At 40.7% G+C, this 20,234-nt stretch overlaps 1 protein-coding gene across 8 annotated transcripts in view; it reads left to right on the top strand.

Annotated features, from left to right (window-relative positions):
* Positions 1-20,234, top strand: part of ARNTL2 (aryl hydrocarbon receptor nuclear translocator like 2) — a 59,690-nt gene that overhangs the window by 17,538 nt on the left and 21,918 nt on the right. For 7 of the 8 annotated variants that reach the window (XR_006287990.1, XR_005227802.2, XR_005227806.2 and 4 more), the window contains 7 exons: positions 2,991-3,070; positions 3,865-3,957; positions 5,032-5,149; positions 5,940-6,083; positions 7,937-8,177; positions 9,996-10,102; positions 10,670-10,820. Coding sequence is in view for 5 of the 8 variants with exons in the window: in XM_007063029.4 (XP_007063091.3) it covers positions 2,991-3,070; positions 3,865-3,957; positions 5,032-5,149; positions 5,940-6,083; positions 7,937-8,177; positions 9,996-10,102; positions 10,670-10,820 (934 nt within the window). In the remaining 3 variants the exon portion in view is untranslated. The remainder of the gene's footprint in view (positions 1-2,990; positions 3,071-3,864; positions 3,958-5,031; positions 5,150-5,939; positions 6,084-7,936; positions 8,178-9,995; positions 10,103-10,669; positions 10,821-20,234) is intronic. The other variant, XM_037915220.2, reaches the window with a different exon arrangement.

Here is a 20,234-nt window from a genome sequence, read left to right as displayed (position 1 = left end):
GATGCATCCTCTCCAAAGCAACAGTATTCTTCCTCTAGACAATGGGGATCAAGCAAGTGCCTTCTTTCTAATTTGAATTTTTCTGGCTTTAATTTCCAGCCATTGGTTCTTGTTATACCTTTTTCTGCTAGATTAAAGGGCCCTTTAGTACCTGGCATTTTCTACAGTCCGGTCACCTCTTGGTCTTCATTTTGGTAAACTAAACAGATTGAGCTCTTTAAAATTACTCACTATACGGCATTTTTTCCAGTCCTCAGATCATTATTGTGGCATTTTTCTTTACTCTCTCCAATTTTTCCATATATCTTTTTAAAGCAGGGATACCAGAAGTACAGTGTTCCAGTATCATTCTCACTCGTGCCGTGTATTGAGATAAACTCACTTCCCTGGTCCTACTCGCTAATCTCGTGTAACAGGTGCATGCTGTCCCTGCACATCCACTTGTGGCCAAGTGCAGTGTTACAGGTGTGCCTGCCTTAATTTCCCAATTGGGTCATCAGTAAATTGGTAAACTAATCTAAACTCCACTCCCCAAATGTCAAGGGGGTAAACTCTGTTTACCTCCATTTACCCTCAACTGACTACAGCATTTGGCTATATTGAAACACGTTTTGGTTGAATGGGCCCAGATCACCAAGTGATCCAGATCAGTCTGTATGATTACTCTGTCCTCCTCATTATTTGGTACTCCAGTGGTCTATGTCAAGTAAGTTTTATTAGTAGTGGTTTTATATTTACTTCTAGATCATTGATGAAAATACTGAATAGCATCAGATCTAGAACTGGTCCCTGCAGACCACCACTAGAAACATTCCCATTTGACACTGAGTCCCCATTGATGACTACTAATTTGAGATCTGTCAGTTAGCAAGTTCTTCCATTTAACATGATGTATTGATATTGTATAGTGCTAGTTTCTTAATTAGAATGTTGTGAGGTCAGATGCCTTGCAAAAGTCTAAATACATCTACATCAACCAAGTTTGTGTCATCAAACAATGAAATCAGGTTTGTTTGACAAGACTTATTTTCTGTACAGCTGCATTGACTGGTGTTAATTATATTCACATCCTTTAATCCTGTATCAGCTTTTCCATTATTTTGCCTGGGATTGATGTCCAGCTAGTTATCCAAGACATCCTGCTTGCCCTTTTTGAACACAGGTACAGTGTTAGCACTCCTCTAGTCGTCATGATTTGTTAAAAATTAATAATGATTTAGAGATCTTCTCAACCAACTCTTCTAGGATTCTTGGATGCAAGTTATGTAGGCCTGCTGTTTTCAAAATGTTTATCCCAAGGAATATTTAGAAGGAAATAATGTCATGAATTAGCAAAGTGGCAGCTGCATTCAACAGCTGAAAAAAGATTTGGTCATTAAAAAGCTACTAGTTAAAGACCAGACTGCTAATCTTCAACTCAAATGTTATTTCCACCTAACGTGTGGATGTGAAAGCTGGATATCCACCAAAGGTTTAGACATGTCTAAATGCCTTCAAAAGCAAATGCCTCAGGAGAAAATACTAGGTGTTAAATGGAAAGAGTTTATAACACATGCCAAGATTCATCAGAGAGTTTAACAACCCCTTGTCTCTAAAGTTATCCAGAAAAGATGGAAATCTAATCTGAATGAATGAAACCAGAGTGTATGCCATGGCAGGCATGCCATTGGGCAGCTGGAGGAACATGGAAAAAGGGGCTGACTGAAGGAATTGCTCCATCGAACAGTACTTAAAGAGGGGAAAGCTTACGGATTTTAACACACACAGCTCCATGCAGAGAGCTTAGTATATACAAGGATGGTGGAGCCTTTTTTGTATGTTAATCAATGTTTGATGGTGCGGGCAGGATTCAGATCAAGTTAGACATCTATCAAACCTAGGACTATAAAAATGTTTAATCTCTCATTTGCTTGTAGGTAGAAGTGTCTTTAGTTCTCCTAAATACCACTTCCCTTATTACTTAAGTGATATTCTTAATGATATGTAGCTAATGATCGATTCTAAAATGAAAAACACAGCGGTTCTACACAGAAGCAATGCAAAATCAAATCGGTGATGTTACTGACAGTTATTTTGGCTGTTCTTGGTTTGTTTACTTAATATTATCCAGTTTGGGGAAGGGAAGATACAGTGGGGTTTGGAGTAGAGTCATGGTAGAATAGAGACCTTCTAGGGGAAGGCTCTGTTAGAGGTACTATCTCTGAGGAGACATAAAACAAGTGGTGCTGAACACTTGCTGGTATAAGGGCACTTTTTTCAGGAGTAAGCCTGTCGTGGCTGATGTTGTTTGACAGTTCCATGTGATCTGGCTTAAATCTATTCTACAATTTTGCCCTGGTTAACTGAATTGCTGCTGCTGAGTACCAACTCCTTTTTGCACTTACATTGCCTGTCACATCTCAAGGTTATTTCTGCATAAGGGGTAGTGTAGAAAAATCTCAAAGATGAAGGCAGAATATTTTAATCTTCTATAAATTAATATCCTAGTAATATACTTCAATACAAACTTCTTTTTTGAGAGAGAGAGAGAGAGAAGTCACACCACATTGGTAACATGCATGAGTTCTTGCATAACATACAAAGCTCCTCTTTCATTTTGAACTGAAGTCATAACCTTGAGTCTGGTTAAGATCTAATTAAAATAGTCCCCACCTAAAATTGTTTCCTTTTTACTTGTTTTTTCCTCAGGGTTCTTCATTTTTTGCAAACATCTGGTCTTGTGTTCTGGGTGTTATCCCAACACATTTGCTTTAGCATAGGTCTAGAATTCCTGAGATGAGGTTATGACTGTTTAATGACCTATTTATTAAAAGAAAAGTGAATTTGTACATTCCAGTATGGAAAGCAGAAAACTATTTTTTATGGTTAGAAAGCACTGTGTGCGTGTTCTACATGTGAATTTGATGAAAATGCAGCTTTGTTTATAAAGGAAACAAATGATTAAATTTTGTTTCTTTTATAACATTTATAAATAACTTGCTGTTTTGCAGGTTCTACCAGTTCTTTTGCAGAAGTCCAATATAAGCCTTCATTTTTACAGGATGGTGAGCTGAGACAGTTAATCCTTAGGGTAAGTAAAAAGAAACCATGTATCAAGTGATGTCCTCTTTAAAGCTTGGTTTAACTTCAGTTGACTGCAAAGGGCTTTTCCTTACATTTCTTCCTTCAAGTCAGTGCTTTGATATCTTTGCTAAGACTCAGTTTATAAACTCTAACAATAGAATTATATGCACAGGATTTTTCTATAAGAGACATGGAAACTATATGTGTTAATAGGGCATTTATGCAAACTGTACCCATGAGTATCGTAAATCTGTATAAAAACTGCATAATGAATGTGTTAGGTGGATATGTTCATTTTATTTATGTAAATATCTAAGTGTGTGCACTTATACAAAAAAAAATCTTTCATTTCCATTTAATATGCCTGCAAATTTTCTACACTTCATTTGGTTTTCAAAGTATACACTTAAGTTACTGAAAGATGTGGAAATTAACCTATGAAAGTAGCTGTTTTTACTTACAATATTTTCTTATCACACTTTCATTTGCCAAAGTTTGCCTAGTCTATTGCATGTAATAATATCCTTTAGCAAGAATCTGTAAAATAACTCCAAGTTAAACTGTACTACAGCTAAGCTGCTTTTTCCCAAAATCATTTTTGTTTTTTAGCTCTGTGTCATGGTCTAATTGGATACTTGCCGTCATTTTAATTGGTCTCTCTTATTTAATAAACTGTAATTCACCTAAAATATTGAGGTGTACAATTATAATCTCCAGCATCAGTTAATATACTCATTCTATATAGCTGTTTTTCATTAGTGTTTGTATGATTTTATAAAAGACTAATTTTTATATTTATAGACTGCAGATGGGTTCCTGTTTGTCGTTGGATGTGATAGAGGAAAAATTCTTTTTGTCTCTGAATCAGTCTGCAAGATACTTAATTATGATCAGGTAGTTATAATCAAGTCATTTTTTATTAAAATGAAATTTGTTTCTAGATAATGTGTTTGGTTTTGTTATAAATACCGTTCCTCGTGCATGATTTCTTTAAATCTTTTGGCTTTAGCTTCCTCTTCAACACAATTACTCCAAAGGTTCGTTACTTTGAAATTAGAAGCATTCTGCAACTACAATGAACATTGTGACCCAATTACTGGCATCTAATTTCAAACTATGATCTTCAGGAAATGATTTACATACCAACCCAAGAGAAAAATATATTTTGAAGATGTCCTTGCTTCCACCTTTTATTGACAGGGATTTGGGCTTTTGGATGGTGAATGATTCTCTGAACTTTAGAAAACCAGTATTTCAACCGTGCAAGTAAATTGAAACTCAACTTGGTAATTGCTTAGTTTCAAAGATTTTAAGATTGAATAGTCCTACACTGACATCTGTGTTGCTGTAGTGTGGAAACCAGCCAATCTAGACTCATTTTAGTTCAGGGAAGGGAGAAAGAATGAAGACCAGTGTAGTGCTATCCCCTTTACCAAGATGCAGGTTATAATCTCTGGCCTGAACTGCCTTGCCCGGTGGCTGATGAGAAGCTTTTTGAGCCCTTTGTGCCACCCACATCTACTTTTAAACCCCTTCACTTTTCATTTTTCCTCAGAGCATTTTTAGAGTTTAAACTAGGCTGTCTGCCCCCTTACCCTTCTCTAGCCAGCAGTAAGAGAGACCATCACCCCTTAAAAACTGAAAGGTAGGAAAACAACATGAATGAATATTTTCCGATTTCACCATGTAACTTAATTGGTAAAATATAATTGCATTTCTGCCACCATGTTTTTTACTAATTTCTGTAGTGTTCATATGCTTTTAATTAAATATTGAAACAAAAATAAGAATTCAGCAAAGCTGTTGTTTGAAAAATTCAATGGATAAATGTTAGTTTAGACAGAATAATTCAGATATCTGGAAATTCTGATCTTTTCTAAAACAGCCTTGAACATTAAGCTCCTCGGTGAGGAGATGCGGAATAGAGTGTATAATGCACAGCTTTTAAATTAACATTTTTTTCACTAGGCCAGCTTGATTGGACAAAGTTTATTTGACTACTTGCATCCAAAAGATGTTGCCAAAGTGAAGGAGCAACTATCCTCTTCAGACGCTTCACCAAGAGAAAAGCTTATAGATGCCAAAAGTAAGTGTCTATTTAAATATACTCAGATTTTTAATGTAATGCCTTCATTTGTTTTTAAGTTCGGTTATTATGTAGGGCATATTCAGGCATTCAAGCATATATGTGCAAACACGTTCATATGATTTGCACAAACAAATCATGTTTGAATGCATAACTGCTGCTTAGAATACACAAACAAGTTGAAAGCTACATCAGAAAGGAGCTCATTTTAGGTAATAAGAATGACTGAAGTTTACATTGTTAGACATTTACCAAGAGTTGGTATGAATTTTTTTTAACCAGGCATACTACTTTTTTTCTTGTATTTGATAGGTCTTGTCAATACAAAAGACCTGATGTAGTCGAGCATGGGATAAAATGCTTCAATACCAAGAATCACTGTCTTCTCTGAAAATGCTAAGTGTCAATCCTAATTTAACCAAGTCTTATTTTGCTAGTATGGAGAACATTATGTACTGTGCAGCTGATCACTATTTTATAGTGTTTTTTATAAGCAGCTTTGCAGCTTCCCCCCTACCAAATAGAAATTGAAAGTTTTTAAAATCTTAATTTACTAAATAAGACTGCATAGCATTGAATAGTATATTAAAATATTTTGTTAGCTTCCACTTTTCACAATCATGTTTTGTTCATCTTATTTAATTCATTTAAGTTTTTTCAATAGTTAATTGTACGTGCAAAAATTTAAGAGGCAGTAAGGCAATTGGGAGAATATATTAATGATTTAAATACAAATAATTCTGTGTAGTCCAAAGACCTTTTTCTGACTGTCTTATTAAACTTTTACAAGCTGGCTTGCAAGTACGTATGGATTTTCAAGCTGGATCAGCTCGATTGCATTCTGGTGCTCGGCGTTCCTTCTTCTGTCGGATGAAGTGTAGTAGGATCACAGTCAAGGAAGAAAAGAAATGCTTGCCCAACTCAAAGAAGAAAGGTATCTCAGTGTGGCTGAGTTGGAGGATTTCTGTTTTTAAATATGGTATATTTAAATTCTGAGTCAGTTACAGGGCCTAAATAGGTAGCAGTGACTTCACAAAATAATTGTAGGGAATAAGATATACATGATAAGACCTTGATTTTATGATCTCGGAAAAGCCTGTCTTAGTTATCCCCCTAGGGGGGAAAAAAAAGAATCAGTCACTGCTTGTGAGCGTACGTGAGATTCTGGTGGGATCTTGAAGCCTGACGAAAATTACTGAATGGAACTGGAGCAGTTCAAAGCACAGGAGCAAGAAGAAATATCTGTCATGGAGATAACTATTAATAGGGTTGCAAAATCTGCTGTTTTTGGACAGGATAACTTAAGTGGTGGTGGGGGGGAAAATCCTCTCCCCCCTCCCAAAAATACATTATTGTATTTATATGTCAGGTATGATTTTTCCTTTTATTATAAAAACTACTAAAGTTAATTCTTTAATATGCAGTGTCGTTGTAGCCATGTTGGCCCCCGGAAATTAGAGAGACAAGGTGGATGAAGTAATATCTTCTATTGGACTAGTTTCTGTTGATGAGAGAGACAAGCTTTTGAGCCACACAGACCTCTTCTTCAGGTCATGGTTTGAAAGTTTGGGTCTCACCAAAAGAAGTTGGTCCAATAAAATATATTCTCTTATCCACCTTGTCTCTTTAATTCTTTAGTGCAACTTTTGGCTGATTTACATCCCATCTTTTTATAGCTTTTTTTGGTTTCCATGAGCGATAGTAAACACTTGTCATATTTTCAGTGTACTTGAACGCTTTATTTAAACAAAGCTTTTGTTTTAGACTCTATATTTAAAATAGTTTTCCAAGGCTTACTAAAATTGTCAGACATTCCAAAAATTGTCATTTTTATTTTAAATGTAAAGCTGGCTTTGTTGATATTAACCATGGAATAATTTTAATTTACTCTGACTCTTTCATAACATTTAGTGTAAAATCCTGGCCATATTGAAGTCAGTGGCAAAACTCCTATTGTCTGTAAAGGGGCCAGCATTTCGTTCTTAAACTGCATATATCAGTACCTAAGAAAACAATGACTTAATGAACTAAACATCTAGACATGCCCCAGAACCCGTGTTGAAATACCAATGGAAATGACTCAATCTTTCATTTTCCCAAGGTAGATAAATTGAATTCCATGCAGTTTACTTTGGGGCAAACCATCTTCGTATAGGACTCTAAAAACAAGAGTTCCTGTCTGCAGTGCATGGACACTAACAATCCCATGCAACTTTCTGGAATGATAAAGGTTTGCCCCAATGTCGCTGGGCAAAATATCCCCATCTGCTCTCTTGTGTAGTATGATAGTAAACTTCTTACTGTGGGACAGATGCAGGACTGGAGCTGATTGTAGTGATTCCTGAATGTTACATAATTAAATGGTGAGAGATCCACTAGAATGAATTGCAGTATATACTATAAATTCAAGAAACAGAAATTAAGCTTTTACATTTTGCTGAAAATGTCTTAGTCTTAGCAATTACACTTCGATAACCATATCTGTCTCCTTGCTTAAGATTATGATATTCAAGTTACAGAATGTCTCTTCAGCTTAATGTAATTCACAGTACAAAAAAACCTGCATAAAATATTTGCAGTAAATGAAAGCAATACGTATTACTAAACTGTTGGTTTAATTTTCTTCTTTTGTGTGAGAACATTTAAGATGCTATTCAATGACTTTATTTACAGCTCTGTAGGGCTCAGACCTGTATGTAGGCACAAAACATAACAGCTGGAAGAGAAATTTAAAATTTAATTTTCATTTGGGAATTTAACTCCTCTTTTTTTTACTTTTTTAATTAGAGCACAAAAAGTACCGTACAATCCATTGTACTGGCTATCTGAAGAGCTGGCCTCCTACCAAGGTGGGAGTGGAAGAGGAGAAAAATGCAGAAAAAGACAGCAGTGACTTTAACTGTCTTGTTGCAGTTGGGAGATTGCATCCTTATATTGTTCCACAAAAGAGTGGTGAGATAAAGGTGAAACCAACAGAATTTGTGACACGCTTTGCCATGGATGGAAAATTTGTTTATGTAGACCTACGGTAAGCATTTTGTTCTTTATTATAGAAAGAGCCAATAGTGATTCCTTATATAGGTTGCCTAGTGCATTCTGTTACATAGAACAAAACTTGTTGAGCAGGACTCACATATGTAAGACATCATATAAAAAAAAGTATTGTATTACCTTACACTAAATAATTTACTGATCAGATTAAAGAGCACATCATAATATTGTTAAATTATGCATGTCAAGGGATGCATCACTCACTGCTGGTCTGGTGCCTCCTTATGATCACTCTGGGGATTAGCTCGCGAGGCTGATGCCCCTTCCCATGGTTGCATGCCATCACACTGTCTGTCTCTCTTTCTCTCACTCTGGTCTGCAGCTCCTCTCTGGTCCCAGGAACCTCAGCATCATCTTTGTGACTCAGCTAGGTTACTCTGGCTAGGTTACTCAGCTTTCCCCTCTTCTAAGCTACAGTCCTTCAAATCTCTGCCATTCCCACAGTGACCCAGGCAGACTTCCAGTTGACTGCTCCGCATCTGATTTATGCCACGGCGTCAGTGGCTGATAAGAAAACCCAGGCCCGCCTAACTACTTCAGGTTCCAGTCCAGGGACCTTCAACCCAAGAGTTCTGGGCTTTCTTCTCCCAGCCCTCACTCCTCCTTCCCTGGACTACTTCTACAACTGCTGGCTTCTCTCCTTGCTCTGGGTGTACCATCTGCAAACCCTCCTCCCTCTTCCCAGGGAGGGACTGCTGCCTGCCTTCCTGCAACCTTTCCCAGCAGCCCCCAATTTCCTAGCAGCCCCTGTCTGTTGCCAGCTTCCTGGCTTTATAGACCCTGTCTGTTCCTGCACAGGTGAGCCACTGCCTCCAGCCTCTAAAGTGCCCCTGATTGCAGGCTAATTAGCTAATTGGACCCACCTGGCCCAATTCAGCTCTTGCAGGGCCAGTATGGGGAGCACACCCCATCACAATGCTTTTAAACTAATTAATCAAAAGCCTCAAATTAGAATTTGAGAAAACTAAGCATAATTGTCAGCAGTTAGCATTTAACCAGAAAATCATTAATCTTGTTTCTTAAAATTCATGCAACACATTTAAATTATTCCAACAAATTATTTAATAAGCATGGGAGTTTGTCCATGTGTTACTGGTTTATTTAAAAAACTTTATGGTATAGACTCAGTTGTCAGTTTTTCTTATTTTGTAGCTCAGTACTTTAAGTAGAAATACTATTAGGTTGGTTTACTGTACTTTATCTAGACAATTCTGCCTTTCATCTGTGAGGACGAAGCCTGTTAATATAGAATGAAAGTAACTGTTTAAACACCATTATTTAAAGTAATATCGACTTGTAACACTTTGAAGCACTAAGTGCTTCATTCTCACTAGAAGAATTCAAAGCAATAATTTTAAAATATATCCAGTTTTCTTAGATTAATTGAACAGTGGGATTTCTAAATAATTTAAATCAGCCTCTTCTCTATATAGTGAGCTAGTTTGTAGAACTAACAGTGCAGTACGTCCTAATTGTTTAAATGTGTACATAATACAAATGTTCTCTGCGAAATATGGGTTTGAACTATTTTGTGTCTGATGGTACTGGCTAACATAAAAATGTTAATATCTTGTTTCTGTTGCTAATGGATTCAAGGTAATCTATTGCTTAACCATCATTTATTTCTTATGCTTGTTTAGATCTGTACCTGTTGTAGTAGAATTTTGTTTTCAAACCCAAATAAACACGTGTTTCCCCTTTAAATATGCTTTTTCTCTTTTGTATGATATTGGCATAAGATGCTGAATAAAGTGTTTTAATTATGTGTGAATCCTGTCTTCTTATTGCCTAACAGTGCAACAGCAATTTTAGGGTATCTGCCACAAGAGCTTCTAGGAACTTCTTGTTACGAGTACTTCCATCAAGATGATCACAATCATCTAGCTGATAAACACAAAGCAGGTATGAAATGCTTGGTCCTCCTAATATAAATGACATACAAACACTATGTGAAAAGAAAATCAAGTGCTCACGAGTTAGGAAAAGTTAGAAATAAGGTCCTCATTAAGTATTGCCTTGTGTCACATATAACATCTGTAGTATTGCCAGTGCTTTAAACACAAGAGAATATTCTTTCTCTTCCCTTAACCCTCTGCCTCAATCTCTGTCCACCCTGTGCACTGAATGAAGCAGGGGTCCTATATAGCAAATAGTATGTAGTCATGTAATTAAATATTGAATTTAAAGGACCACCAAGCCTCAGATCTTCCCACTGTTGACTTGCAAGAGCTGAGGTGATGGGCTCTGCTTCATGTCTGATCAGATGGCTGAGTTTGAAATTTGATTGGAATTCAGTCTTTGTGCTTATCTGGAAAGTACCAAACACATTGTTGACACTATATTAAATTGAAATTGTTTTATTGGTTGTGTGCTACCAAAACTGAGTTGTCAAAACAGATTTTTAAAGTCAGTTGTGTCCTCCTGTGTGTACAAATCCGGATGAGCTTAATATGTTTTTTTCCTATTTAGTGTTGCAGAGTAAAGAAAAAATATTTACAAATTCCTACAAATTCAGAGCAAAAGATGGAACTTTCATTACATTGAAGAGTCAGTGGTTTAGTTTCATCAATCCATGGACCAAAGAACTGGAGTACATTGTATCAACCAACACTGTAGTGTTGTAAGTAACTGGTTGTAAGAATCTGCATCTTACTTTTTGTCTTAATTAGGAATATCATTAATATAAAGCTATTCATTAAAAAAAATATTAATGAGGAAAACAGGGCTAGAAAGTACAAACTCTGCAATTGTTTGAATCCTAGATATAAGGCCAGAAAAGACCATCGTGATCATCTAGTTTTTTGACCTCCTGCACATCACAGGCCACAGAACCTCCGCCACCTACTGCTGTAATACACCCATAACCTCTGACTGAAATACTGAAGTCCTCAAATCATGATTTAAAGACTTCAAGTTACAGGGATTCCACCCTTTACTCTAGTTTAAATCTGCAAGTGACCCTGCCCCATGCTGCAGAGGAAGATGAAAAATCCCCAGGGTCTCTGCCACTCTGATCTTGAGGAAAATTCCTTCCCAACCCCAAATACGGTGATCAGTTAGCCCTGAGCATGTCCGCAAGACCCACCAGCCAGACACCTGGGAAAAAATTCTCTGTAGTAACTTGGAACCCTTCCCATTTAGTGTCCTATCTCCAGCTGCTGGTGATGTTTGGTGCTAGCAGTCACAAACGGGTCATTGTAGGTAATCTCATCATACCATCCCCTCCATGAATTTAGCAAGCTCAGCCTTCAAAGCAGTTAGATTTTTTTTGTCCCCACTGCTCACCTTGGAAAGTTGGTCCAGAACTTCACTCCTCAGACGAAAAGAACAGGAGTACTTGTGGCACCTTACAAGTACTCCTGTTCTTTTTGCGGATAAAGACTAACACAGCTGCTACTCTGAAACTCCTCAGATGGTTAGAAACCTTTGTCTAACTTCAACCCTAAACATGTTGATGGCCAATTTATATCCATTTATTCTTGTCTCAGCACTGGTGCTTAACTTAAATAATTAGTCTCCTTGCCTGGTATTTATCCCTCTAATGTATTTATAGAGAGCAAACATATCTCCCCTCAGACTTCTTTTGGTTAGCCAAGCCAAGCTCTTTGAGTCTCCTCTCATAAGGTACGTTTCCCATTTCTCTGATCATGCTAGTAGCTCTTCTCTGCATCTGTTCCAGTTTGAATTCATCTTTCTTAAACATGGGAGACCAGAATTGCTCACAGTATTCCCAATGAGGTCTCACCAGTGCCTTGTATAGTGGTAATAACGCTTCTCAATCATTACTGGAAATACCTTGTCTGATGCTAATATGATCCGAGGATTACTTTTTCACAGCCCCATCACATTGGCAGCTCATTGTCATCCTGTGATCAGCCAGTTCACCCAGGACTTTCTCCTCCTCTGTCGCTTCCAACTAATAAGTCCCCAGCTGATAGCAAAAAATCTTGTCAGTCCCTAAGTGCATGACCTTGCACTTTGCGCTATTAAATATCATCCCATTTCTATTACTCCGGCTTTCAAGAAAGGCTAGAGACTTGCAACTCAAACTCCTTCTCATGGAGAAGTCTCTCAGACCTGCTTCTGAGCCTGAAGCCTGGAAAAAGCCTCGCCAATCATGGCTTCTGACAAGGGTCCCTCCTCCATTCAGACTTCTGATGAACCCACTAAAAAAGTGTCTAAAAAGTGGGTAACTATATCCCCAATGCAGGAATCAGCCAAGAAGTGCCATTCTGTGATCAGGCAAACTGCATCAGCACTCACCATACCTTTAGTGCCCAGAGCCAAGATAGCGGGACCATCCAGCACCGCCAGTACTGCGAGAGCTAAGGACTCTAAAAGAGCCAGCTCGGACAGAGGTGCTAAGGAGAAATCAGAACCCCATGCCTTGGCACTGACTCAGTCAAAGCCACAATCAACACACAGCTGTGCAGCACCAGTGCAGACCATGGCTCAGTCCTTGAACCCCAAATCACGCTCTGTGTACGCACTGGCACAGCCTATGGTGCCAACATATGCACTGCAGCTCCCAGCACCGCTGCAAGCACAGCCCCCGGTGCAGATCATGCAGACTCCACAGCAGCTCATATGGCACAAAAATCTCTTAATCAGATCTACGCCTGACTCTCCCATCCTCAGCACCGACACGATCCTGGCACATTCGGCACCGAGTCTCATTGCCACTCCACTATGCTCTGCTCCACCTTTTTTAAGCGAGGAGGGACAAATAGATTCTCCCCCACAATCTCCTGCCCACCGTGAGCCACCCAAATCAGGATCCTTTCAGGGGGCATACTACGCTGATCCCAAACATCTACAGTGGTATGGCCAACCCTGGGGTCCACCTATGCCTCTCCCACCCCAATGGGCATACTGGAACCTGTGGGCAACTTACCCCACACAATAGGGACTGCCCACCACTTCTAGACTGAGCACGTAGCAATTGTCTGCACCTTTGGTACCTGGACCTTCGGAACTGGCTGGGGAAGGGGAGGAAGAGGAGGACCATACCAGGAAGGGGCACCACCTACCCACCTGTCGTCATCCTCCCCAGACGACACAGTCATGCTTCCTCCCCCTAATATAGGGGATGATTTCAAACAATTTGAAGACCTATTTAAAAGAGTGACTAGCTTTCTGGACATCTCTCTGGAAGAGGTCCAGGTGACACATTCCGAACTGGTGGACATCTTGAACACCACCCCCTCCAAAATCGCTTTGCCTGTGAACAACATGATAATGGAACCTGTCAGGACCATTTGGAAGATCCCTGCAACAGCTCCTCCAACCTGCAAGAGGTCTGACAAAAAATATTAGGTGCCAGCGAAGGGCACAGAGCTCCTTTTCTTCCATCCGACACTGGTGGTCGATGCAGTCCATGAATGTGGCAGACAACAGCTCAAGACAACACATCGTGATAAGGACTGAAAAAGCCTTGACCATTTTGGCCGCAAGGCTTACTCTTCAGCTACACTACACCTACGCATAGCCAATTACAAGACCTTGCTGGCAAAATATTACAATAACTAGATGAATTTTTCTGAATGTATTGATTTTATTCCTGAAGGCAGAACAATTCACAGTCTTGTATCCGAGGGACAACTCATCTCCAGAAAAGCCCTCCAAGCTGCACTGGACTCTGCAGACACAGCTGCAAGATCAGTGGCGACTGCAGAGGTGATGCAAAGGGCCTAATGGCTCCATCTCTCCAGCTTTTCTAGGAAAGTATAATCAATGGTTGAAGACTTACCATTCAAAGGGCCCAAACTTTTTGCCAAAAAGACTGATGACTGTCTTCACACCCTCAAAGATTCACGAGCGACACTGTGATCTCTGGGGATCTATATGCCTAGACCCAAGAAAAGACAGAGGAGTTGTTATGCTCCTCAGTATTACCGCCATACTCCGTATTCACAACATCGGCGGTATGAGTCACAGGGCCGCAAACCGAGGTCATCAAGGACAGCCTACTCCTCCTGTAGCTGCATTGTAGCCATCAACATCCAGGCAACAAATTTGAAGCCTTGGCCGAGGGCCCGAGAACCCCATGTCTGTCTGTTCTGGAGACTTCTACTCTCTCCTGACCATTCGGAGACCGCCTACGTCCGTTTTATCCAATCTGGGAAACCATCACATCCGACTAATGGGTGCATGAAATCGTATGAACTGGTTACTCCATCCCCTTTCTTTTCAAACCCCCTACCCACCCTCCCTCTCCGTCCCTCTTCAGGGACCCATCTCATGAGCCTCTACTGTGTCAGGAGGTAATCCACCTCATACATCTAGGAGCAGTAGAACCGGTTCCAAAAAAACAGAGAGGAAGGGGCTTTTATTCCCACTATTTTCTCACGAAGAAGTAGTTGTAGGTTGAGTAGTGGTCTCCATCCGCCCACCAACTCAACAAATTCGTCAAGACACAACGATTCAAGATGGTCACACTAGGCACTGTAATCCCAGCACTAGAAAGAGGGGATTGGTTCTTGGCCCTGGACCTCCAGGATGCGTATTTTCATATAACAATCCATCCTTCCCATTGGAGGTTTCTCCGATTTACTGTTGGTCAGGAACATTTCCAATACAAGGTTCTTCCTTTCGGTCTATACACTGTCCGTCGGGTTTTTTTGAAAGTACTAGCAGTGGTTGTAGCCTAGCTCCACAGAAACGGAATCACGATATTCCCATACTTGGACAACTGCCTGCTGAAAGCACCAACACGGCAAGTGACGTTAGAAGCCACCAAACAGACGGAGACCCTTTTCATGAGATTAGGCCACCAAATAAATGCACAAAGTCCACTCTGACGCCAGTGCAAGAGTTTGAGTTCATTGGGGCCCATCTCAATTCTCCCAAGGCCATAGCCTCCCTACCTCAATAACATTTCCTTGCTCTAACCAATCTCATAGCCACGACACGAAGCAGTCCCCAGGTATCTGTCAGGACATCCCTACAACTTCTCGGTCACATGGCTGCCACGACTTTTGTCATCAGTCATGTGAGATTACACGTGCATTGCCTCCAAGGATGGCGCCGTATATATTATGTCCCACACAAACACAGCTTAAACAAATGCCTCATGATGCCTGACAAAATAAGACTCTCTACTCTGGTGGACACACCCAGACAACGTCTGCATGGGGGTGCCCTTCCTTCAGAACATGCCAACATTAATCATCACCACAGATGCTTCGCTCCTCGGATGGGGGACACACCTGCATCCACATTCTGTCCAGTGTCACTGGTCCCCTACAGAATCCCTTCTCCATATAAATTTGTTAAAACTACGAGCCATCCGCAAAGCCTACTCCCACTTCCTACCAATTATCAAAGTCAAGGCCATTCAGATCCTTATGGACAACATAGCTTGTATATGTTACATAAACAGAAAAGGGGGAGCATGATCACACTCCCTATGCATGGAAGCCATGAAACTCTGGCAATGGTGCATCAGGCACAGTATCCGCATCTCTGCCTCATACCTACCTGAATGCCAGAGCACCACAGGAGATATCCTAAGCAGGCACTTTTCTCAGGGCCACAAGTGGGAGCTAGACAACCGCGTACTCCAGTGCATATTTCACAGAGGGGGTTCCCACCGATAGATCTCTTTGCAACTGCACAAAATACCAAATGCCTCCATTTTTGCTCCAGGGCAGGTCTGGGAGCCTTCCCTCCCATCCCCCTCCTGAACCACGTGCTCCACAAGATCAGGCAGGACAAAGTGAAAGTAATTCTAATACCCCTGCATGGTCCTAACAAACCTGGTATCCTTACCTTCTCAGGATGGTGGTGCGTCCACCAATCATGCTCCTGCTTCTGCCTCATCTGCTGTCCCAGAACTCGGGTTTCACCCTGCATTTGGATCCACAAAGACTCCATATCAGAGCGTGGCTCCTCCATGGCTCAAGGGATCTGAGATGATCTGCTCGGAAGATGTACAAAACATATTATTGAATAGTCGCAGAGCAACTACCCACCACACATACATACTCAAGTGGCAGAGATTCGATGCTTGGTGCCAGCAAAAACAGATATCATCCTTTTCAGCCTCCTTACCCTCAATATTAGATTACCTCTTAGAACTTAAAAGGTCCGGTCTCTCCATGAGTTTCAGTACGAGTTTACCTCTCCGCTATTACAGCTTTTCACCACAAGGTGGATCAATTCTGTCTTTGCTCACCCTCTCACCAAACGTTTCCTCAAAGGCCTCACCAACGTCTATCCAGAGCTATGTGATCCTACTACACAATGGGACCTCAACCTAATCCTTTGGGCCCTCGCTGGTTCCCCATTTGTACCCATGGCTACATGCTCACTCCTACACCTTTCCATGAAGATGGGGTTTCTAGTGGCCATTACATCTGCCAGACATGTAGGAGAGTTGAGTGCTCTCATGACAGACCCCCATACACTGTCTCTTTTTAAAGATAAAGTATTCCTGAGACCACACCCCAAGTTTTTATCTAAAATCGTCTGTCTTCCACCTTAATGAGCCCATTTACCTGCCGACATTCTACCCTAAACTTCATGAGGATAGAAAATACACCACACTTCATACTCTTAATGTGTGGCGGGCATTGGCCTTTTAAATAGGCAAAAGAAGACCATTTCATAAATCACCCAGACTATTCATTTCCATTACTGAATGCTCCAAGGGGAGTGGCATATCCAAACAGAGGCTCTCCAAGTGGTTCTCTGATTGTATAAAACTATGCTACCATCAATGTGACCAGCAACCCCCTAAAGGGATTCGCACACATTCCACCAGAGCCCTCTCGACCTCTGTTCCTTTCCTTAACGAAGTGCCCATCATGGACATCTGTAGGGCTACAACCTGGGCGTCAGTCCATGCCTTTACGCAGCATTACGCATTACAACAACAGGCAACATTCAGTGCCTTCTTTGGGCTCAGTGTACTGTCTTTTCTTACTCCTTCAACTCCAAAGCCCCCTCCTTCCTCCGGAGGGCACTGCTCTGAAGTCACCTAAAGTGGAGCACCCACAGGGACAGCACTCGAAGAAGAAGAGAAAGTTACTCACCGTGTGCAGTAACGTAGGTACTTTGAGATGTGTCCCCGAGGGTGCTCCACTACCCGCCCTCCTTCCCTTCCTCCCCTCTACTTTGGACATTAATACTTGATCTCTCCAGTAGAGAAGGAACAGAGGGGCGGTTGGTCGCACAGCACCAGTTAACTGCCTGAGGCGGCGTGAGACAGGGACTGCGCATGTGCGACCCAACCTTAAATCTTTGTTGACTGAGGTATCCTTCATGTGTACCCATATTCTCTCTCAGAATGGAAGGGTAAGAGAATTCAGAAATGGGCTGAATCCTAAGGGTTAGGGAGGCTATAGGGGGCCAAACCTGAAAACTTATTTAGCAGGAGGCACCATGTTGGACCTGCGTAAATGTCTGGTATTAAAGTTAAAACTTTATTAAGTTGCTGCCTCCCACTTTAAAATCCGTCCCTTTGCCTGTTTCATTCTTATGCACTTGATCAGCGCATGCAGATTGGCTTAGGTAAGAGGCACCTGTCAGTAGCTATTACCATACACCTACATTGCTAAGGGCACACTTCTTGGGGGGAAAAAAAATGCAGAGATGAGCAAACACTCTGCCTTAGTTGACACTGTCTACTCTGTGACCTATTTACAATTTTCAGATTGCATTTTCACACTCATAACTGTGTGAGAGAGCCCCTTTTAGAAAGATATGGCAATGTTAAAATTGAAACAAAACATTTTGCAACCGTTACTCTGTTTGCTTCCATGTGGGCGTTTAATAGAAGATCACGGTTATATTTACTTTTTACTTGAGCTGTTCAATCATTTCTCCATTAGTGTAAAATTATGCAGTGCTAAATCCAGCTAGCTGAAACTCTTTTTCCCACCCCAAAGAGTTTGTTCAGTTTCTGTGAATTAGTTTGTATTCTTATCTTAAGGTCTCATGGTACTGTAGGGAATGATACACAGTTGCTCCCTCTGTAACAATTTGGCAAAGTTCAATAGGTAAAAAGATACATAAACGTAGGACCAGTAATTTCACTTCATCTGTTAGTGGTATGGACACCGTAACAGCTTCATGACTACTGGATTCTCCAGCCACAGACACCTACTGAATGTCAAAGGGAACATAGTCCTCCTCCAAGAAAGATGACTGTCCAGCCCACCTGTTGCCAATCCCCAGTGCCTGACAAGCCATATATATCAGGAGAGGTAGTAATTCTCTGATGTCTCAACAGCAGGTTGGGTGAAGTTCCTCCATAGCTATCCGTCTAGCAGAGTGGATATGTGCCCCAAGACACTTTTTTCAGCCAGGAAGTTCAGATGGGGCCTGTTTTGGTGAATTATCCCGACTCCCTTGGTAACTGGGGCTGAGAATGAGAGAGGTACATACACAACCACAAAACACACCCTGGAGAATATAGAGGTAGCTTTTCCATAGAGACACAAGAAAAGAATCTTGGTTCTCTGCCCTTCCTGGCAGAAGTTTGCATGGAATTTACTACTCCTTAAGCTGGGAAGAAGGGAGCACAGATTCATCCTGAGGTGCTTGGAGGCATTTATGTGACTTTCCTCAGACACAAGCCTAAGCAGCTGTTCTTCACCAATCTACAGATCAAACATGGGTCCCCTTGCACATTAGGATTACCCATCCTGGTGAGTCATGTTCCTGGGCAGCTTTTAGACAAAGTGTATTCCTCACTGCCTCATGATAGAGGAGTATGGTCTAATTCTTTGTGTTTTCTGTTGCTCTAGCTTCCTTCACTGGTTGTAAAATATAACCTAAACAAAACTGGCGAATAAGTGGAGCTAAATCTTTCACCTGATGCCACAGAAAGTGGGATTGTCCTGGCACAAAGCAATAACACACAGAGCATTCCTATTTAGCAGTAGGAATTCAGTTTTTCTGGTGAAAAAGGATCAAACATATATAACTTTGTCATGTGCCCAGAATTGTGACATGTTTTACTCGGTTTCATGTACTGCTTTAATTCAAATACCAAGTATACTATGTATTGTGTTTTAAATTTTACTGATTTTTTTTACCAATAAATTAAAAACCAGCAGGATCTTATTAAAGAGGAAAAGGCAAAATACCACATTTATTGTGAATACAGAAAGAATCATAGTAAGCAGTTAGTTATAGTTATAACATTCCATTCAATCTCATATTTATTCACACATTCATTCATACACACACACACACGTTCCACAAGCTTGTTATCATAGTTACCAGCCTTAGAGTTGCTCATGCCAAGCCACTGGCCAGGTGGCCTGGACATGAGGAGGGAGCAGGGCCTTGTCAGATGCTCATCTGATGCTCCTGGAAGTTGGTTTGCAGAATCAGACCCCCAAGTTCTCACTTTCTAGAGTCCATTTTTATAGCAGTTTTTTCCTATGCCAGTCTATGGGAATTGCTTCATCATGCTGTTGCTGAATCAGTCAGCAGATAGCACATTCCTGACGGCTCCGTTCTGCTAGATGTTATCTTGTTCTTTGGTTCTCCCATTCTTGAGGCTGTTGGGTGGATTCCAGTCTGCCCTCCGGGGGTCCTCTGGTTATTTCCACTTGACGCCTTCTTCAGCCGATGGACACTGGATTCTTAGTCTGGCACCTCCCTGATCATTCAGTTATTATCCACACCAAGCATCCATCCACATACATCCTCTGTCTCTATTTTAATCACAATTGTTAATACAACAAAAGGGCGGGGAGTCTCTGGGTGCTGTTTCTGTTGTTACAGAGTATTGCTTTGAGTCTCTCTCTGTGTGAATTGGTTTGAGAACAGACTCTGTCTTAGAATGTACTAACGCAATTAGCAGCTTGCAAGTTTCACACATAGAGGGAGAGAAACAGTACCAAAAACCAAGAGACTTCTTAATTAGTAATACCCTGGAATTTAAACTATGGGGAATCAAACTCATTTGTGATTTTAATACAGAACTTCTTTAATATGATCCAACAATGCCACAGAAAGTGGGATTGTCCTGGCACAAAGCAATAACACACAGAGCATTCCTATTTAGCAGTAGGAATTC

The sequence above is a fragment of the Chelonia mydas genome, chromosome 1, assembly GCF_015237465.2.
Source record: "Chelonia mydas isolate rCheMyd1 chromosome 1, rCheMyd1.pri.v2, whole genome shotgun sequence".
In the NCBI taxonomy this organism is placed as follows: Eukaryota; Metazoa; Chordata; order Testudines; family Cheloniidae; genus Chelonia; species Chelonia mydas.
Note: the sequence above shows the minus strand (reverse complement) of the source record. Positions and strands in the feature narration are given on the sequence as shown.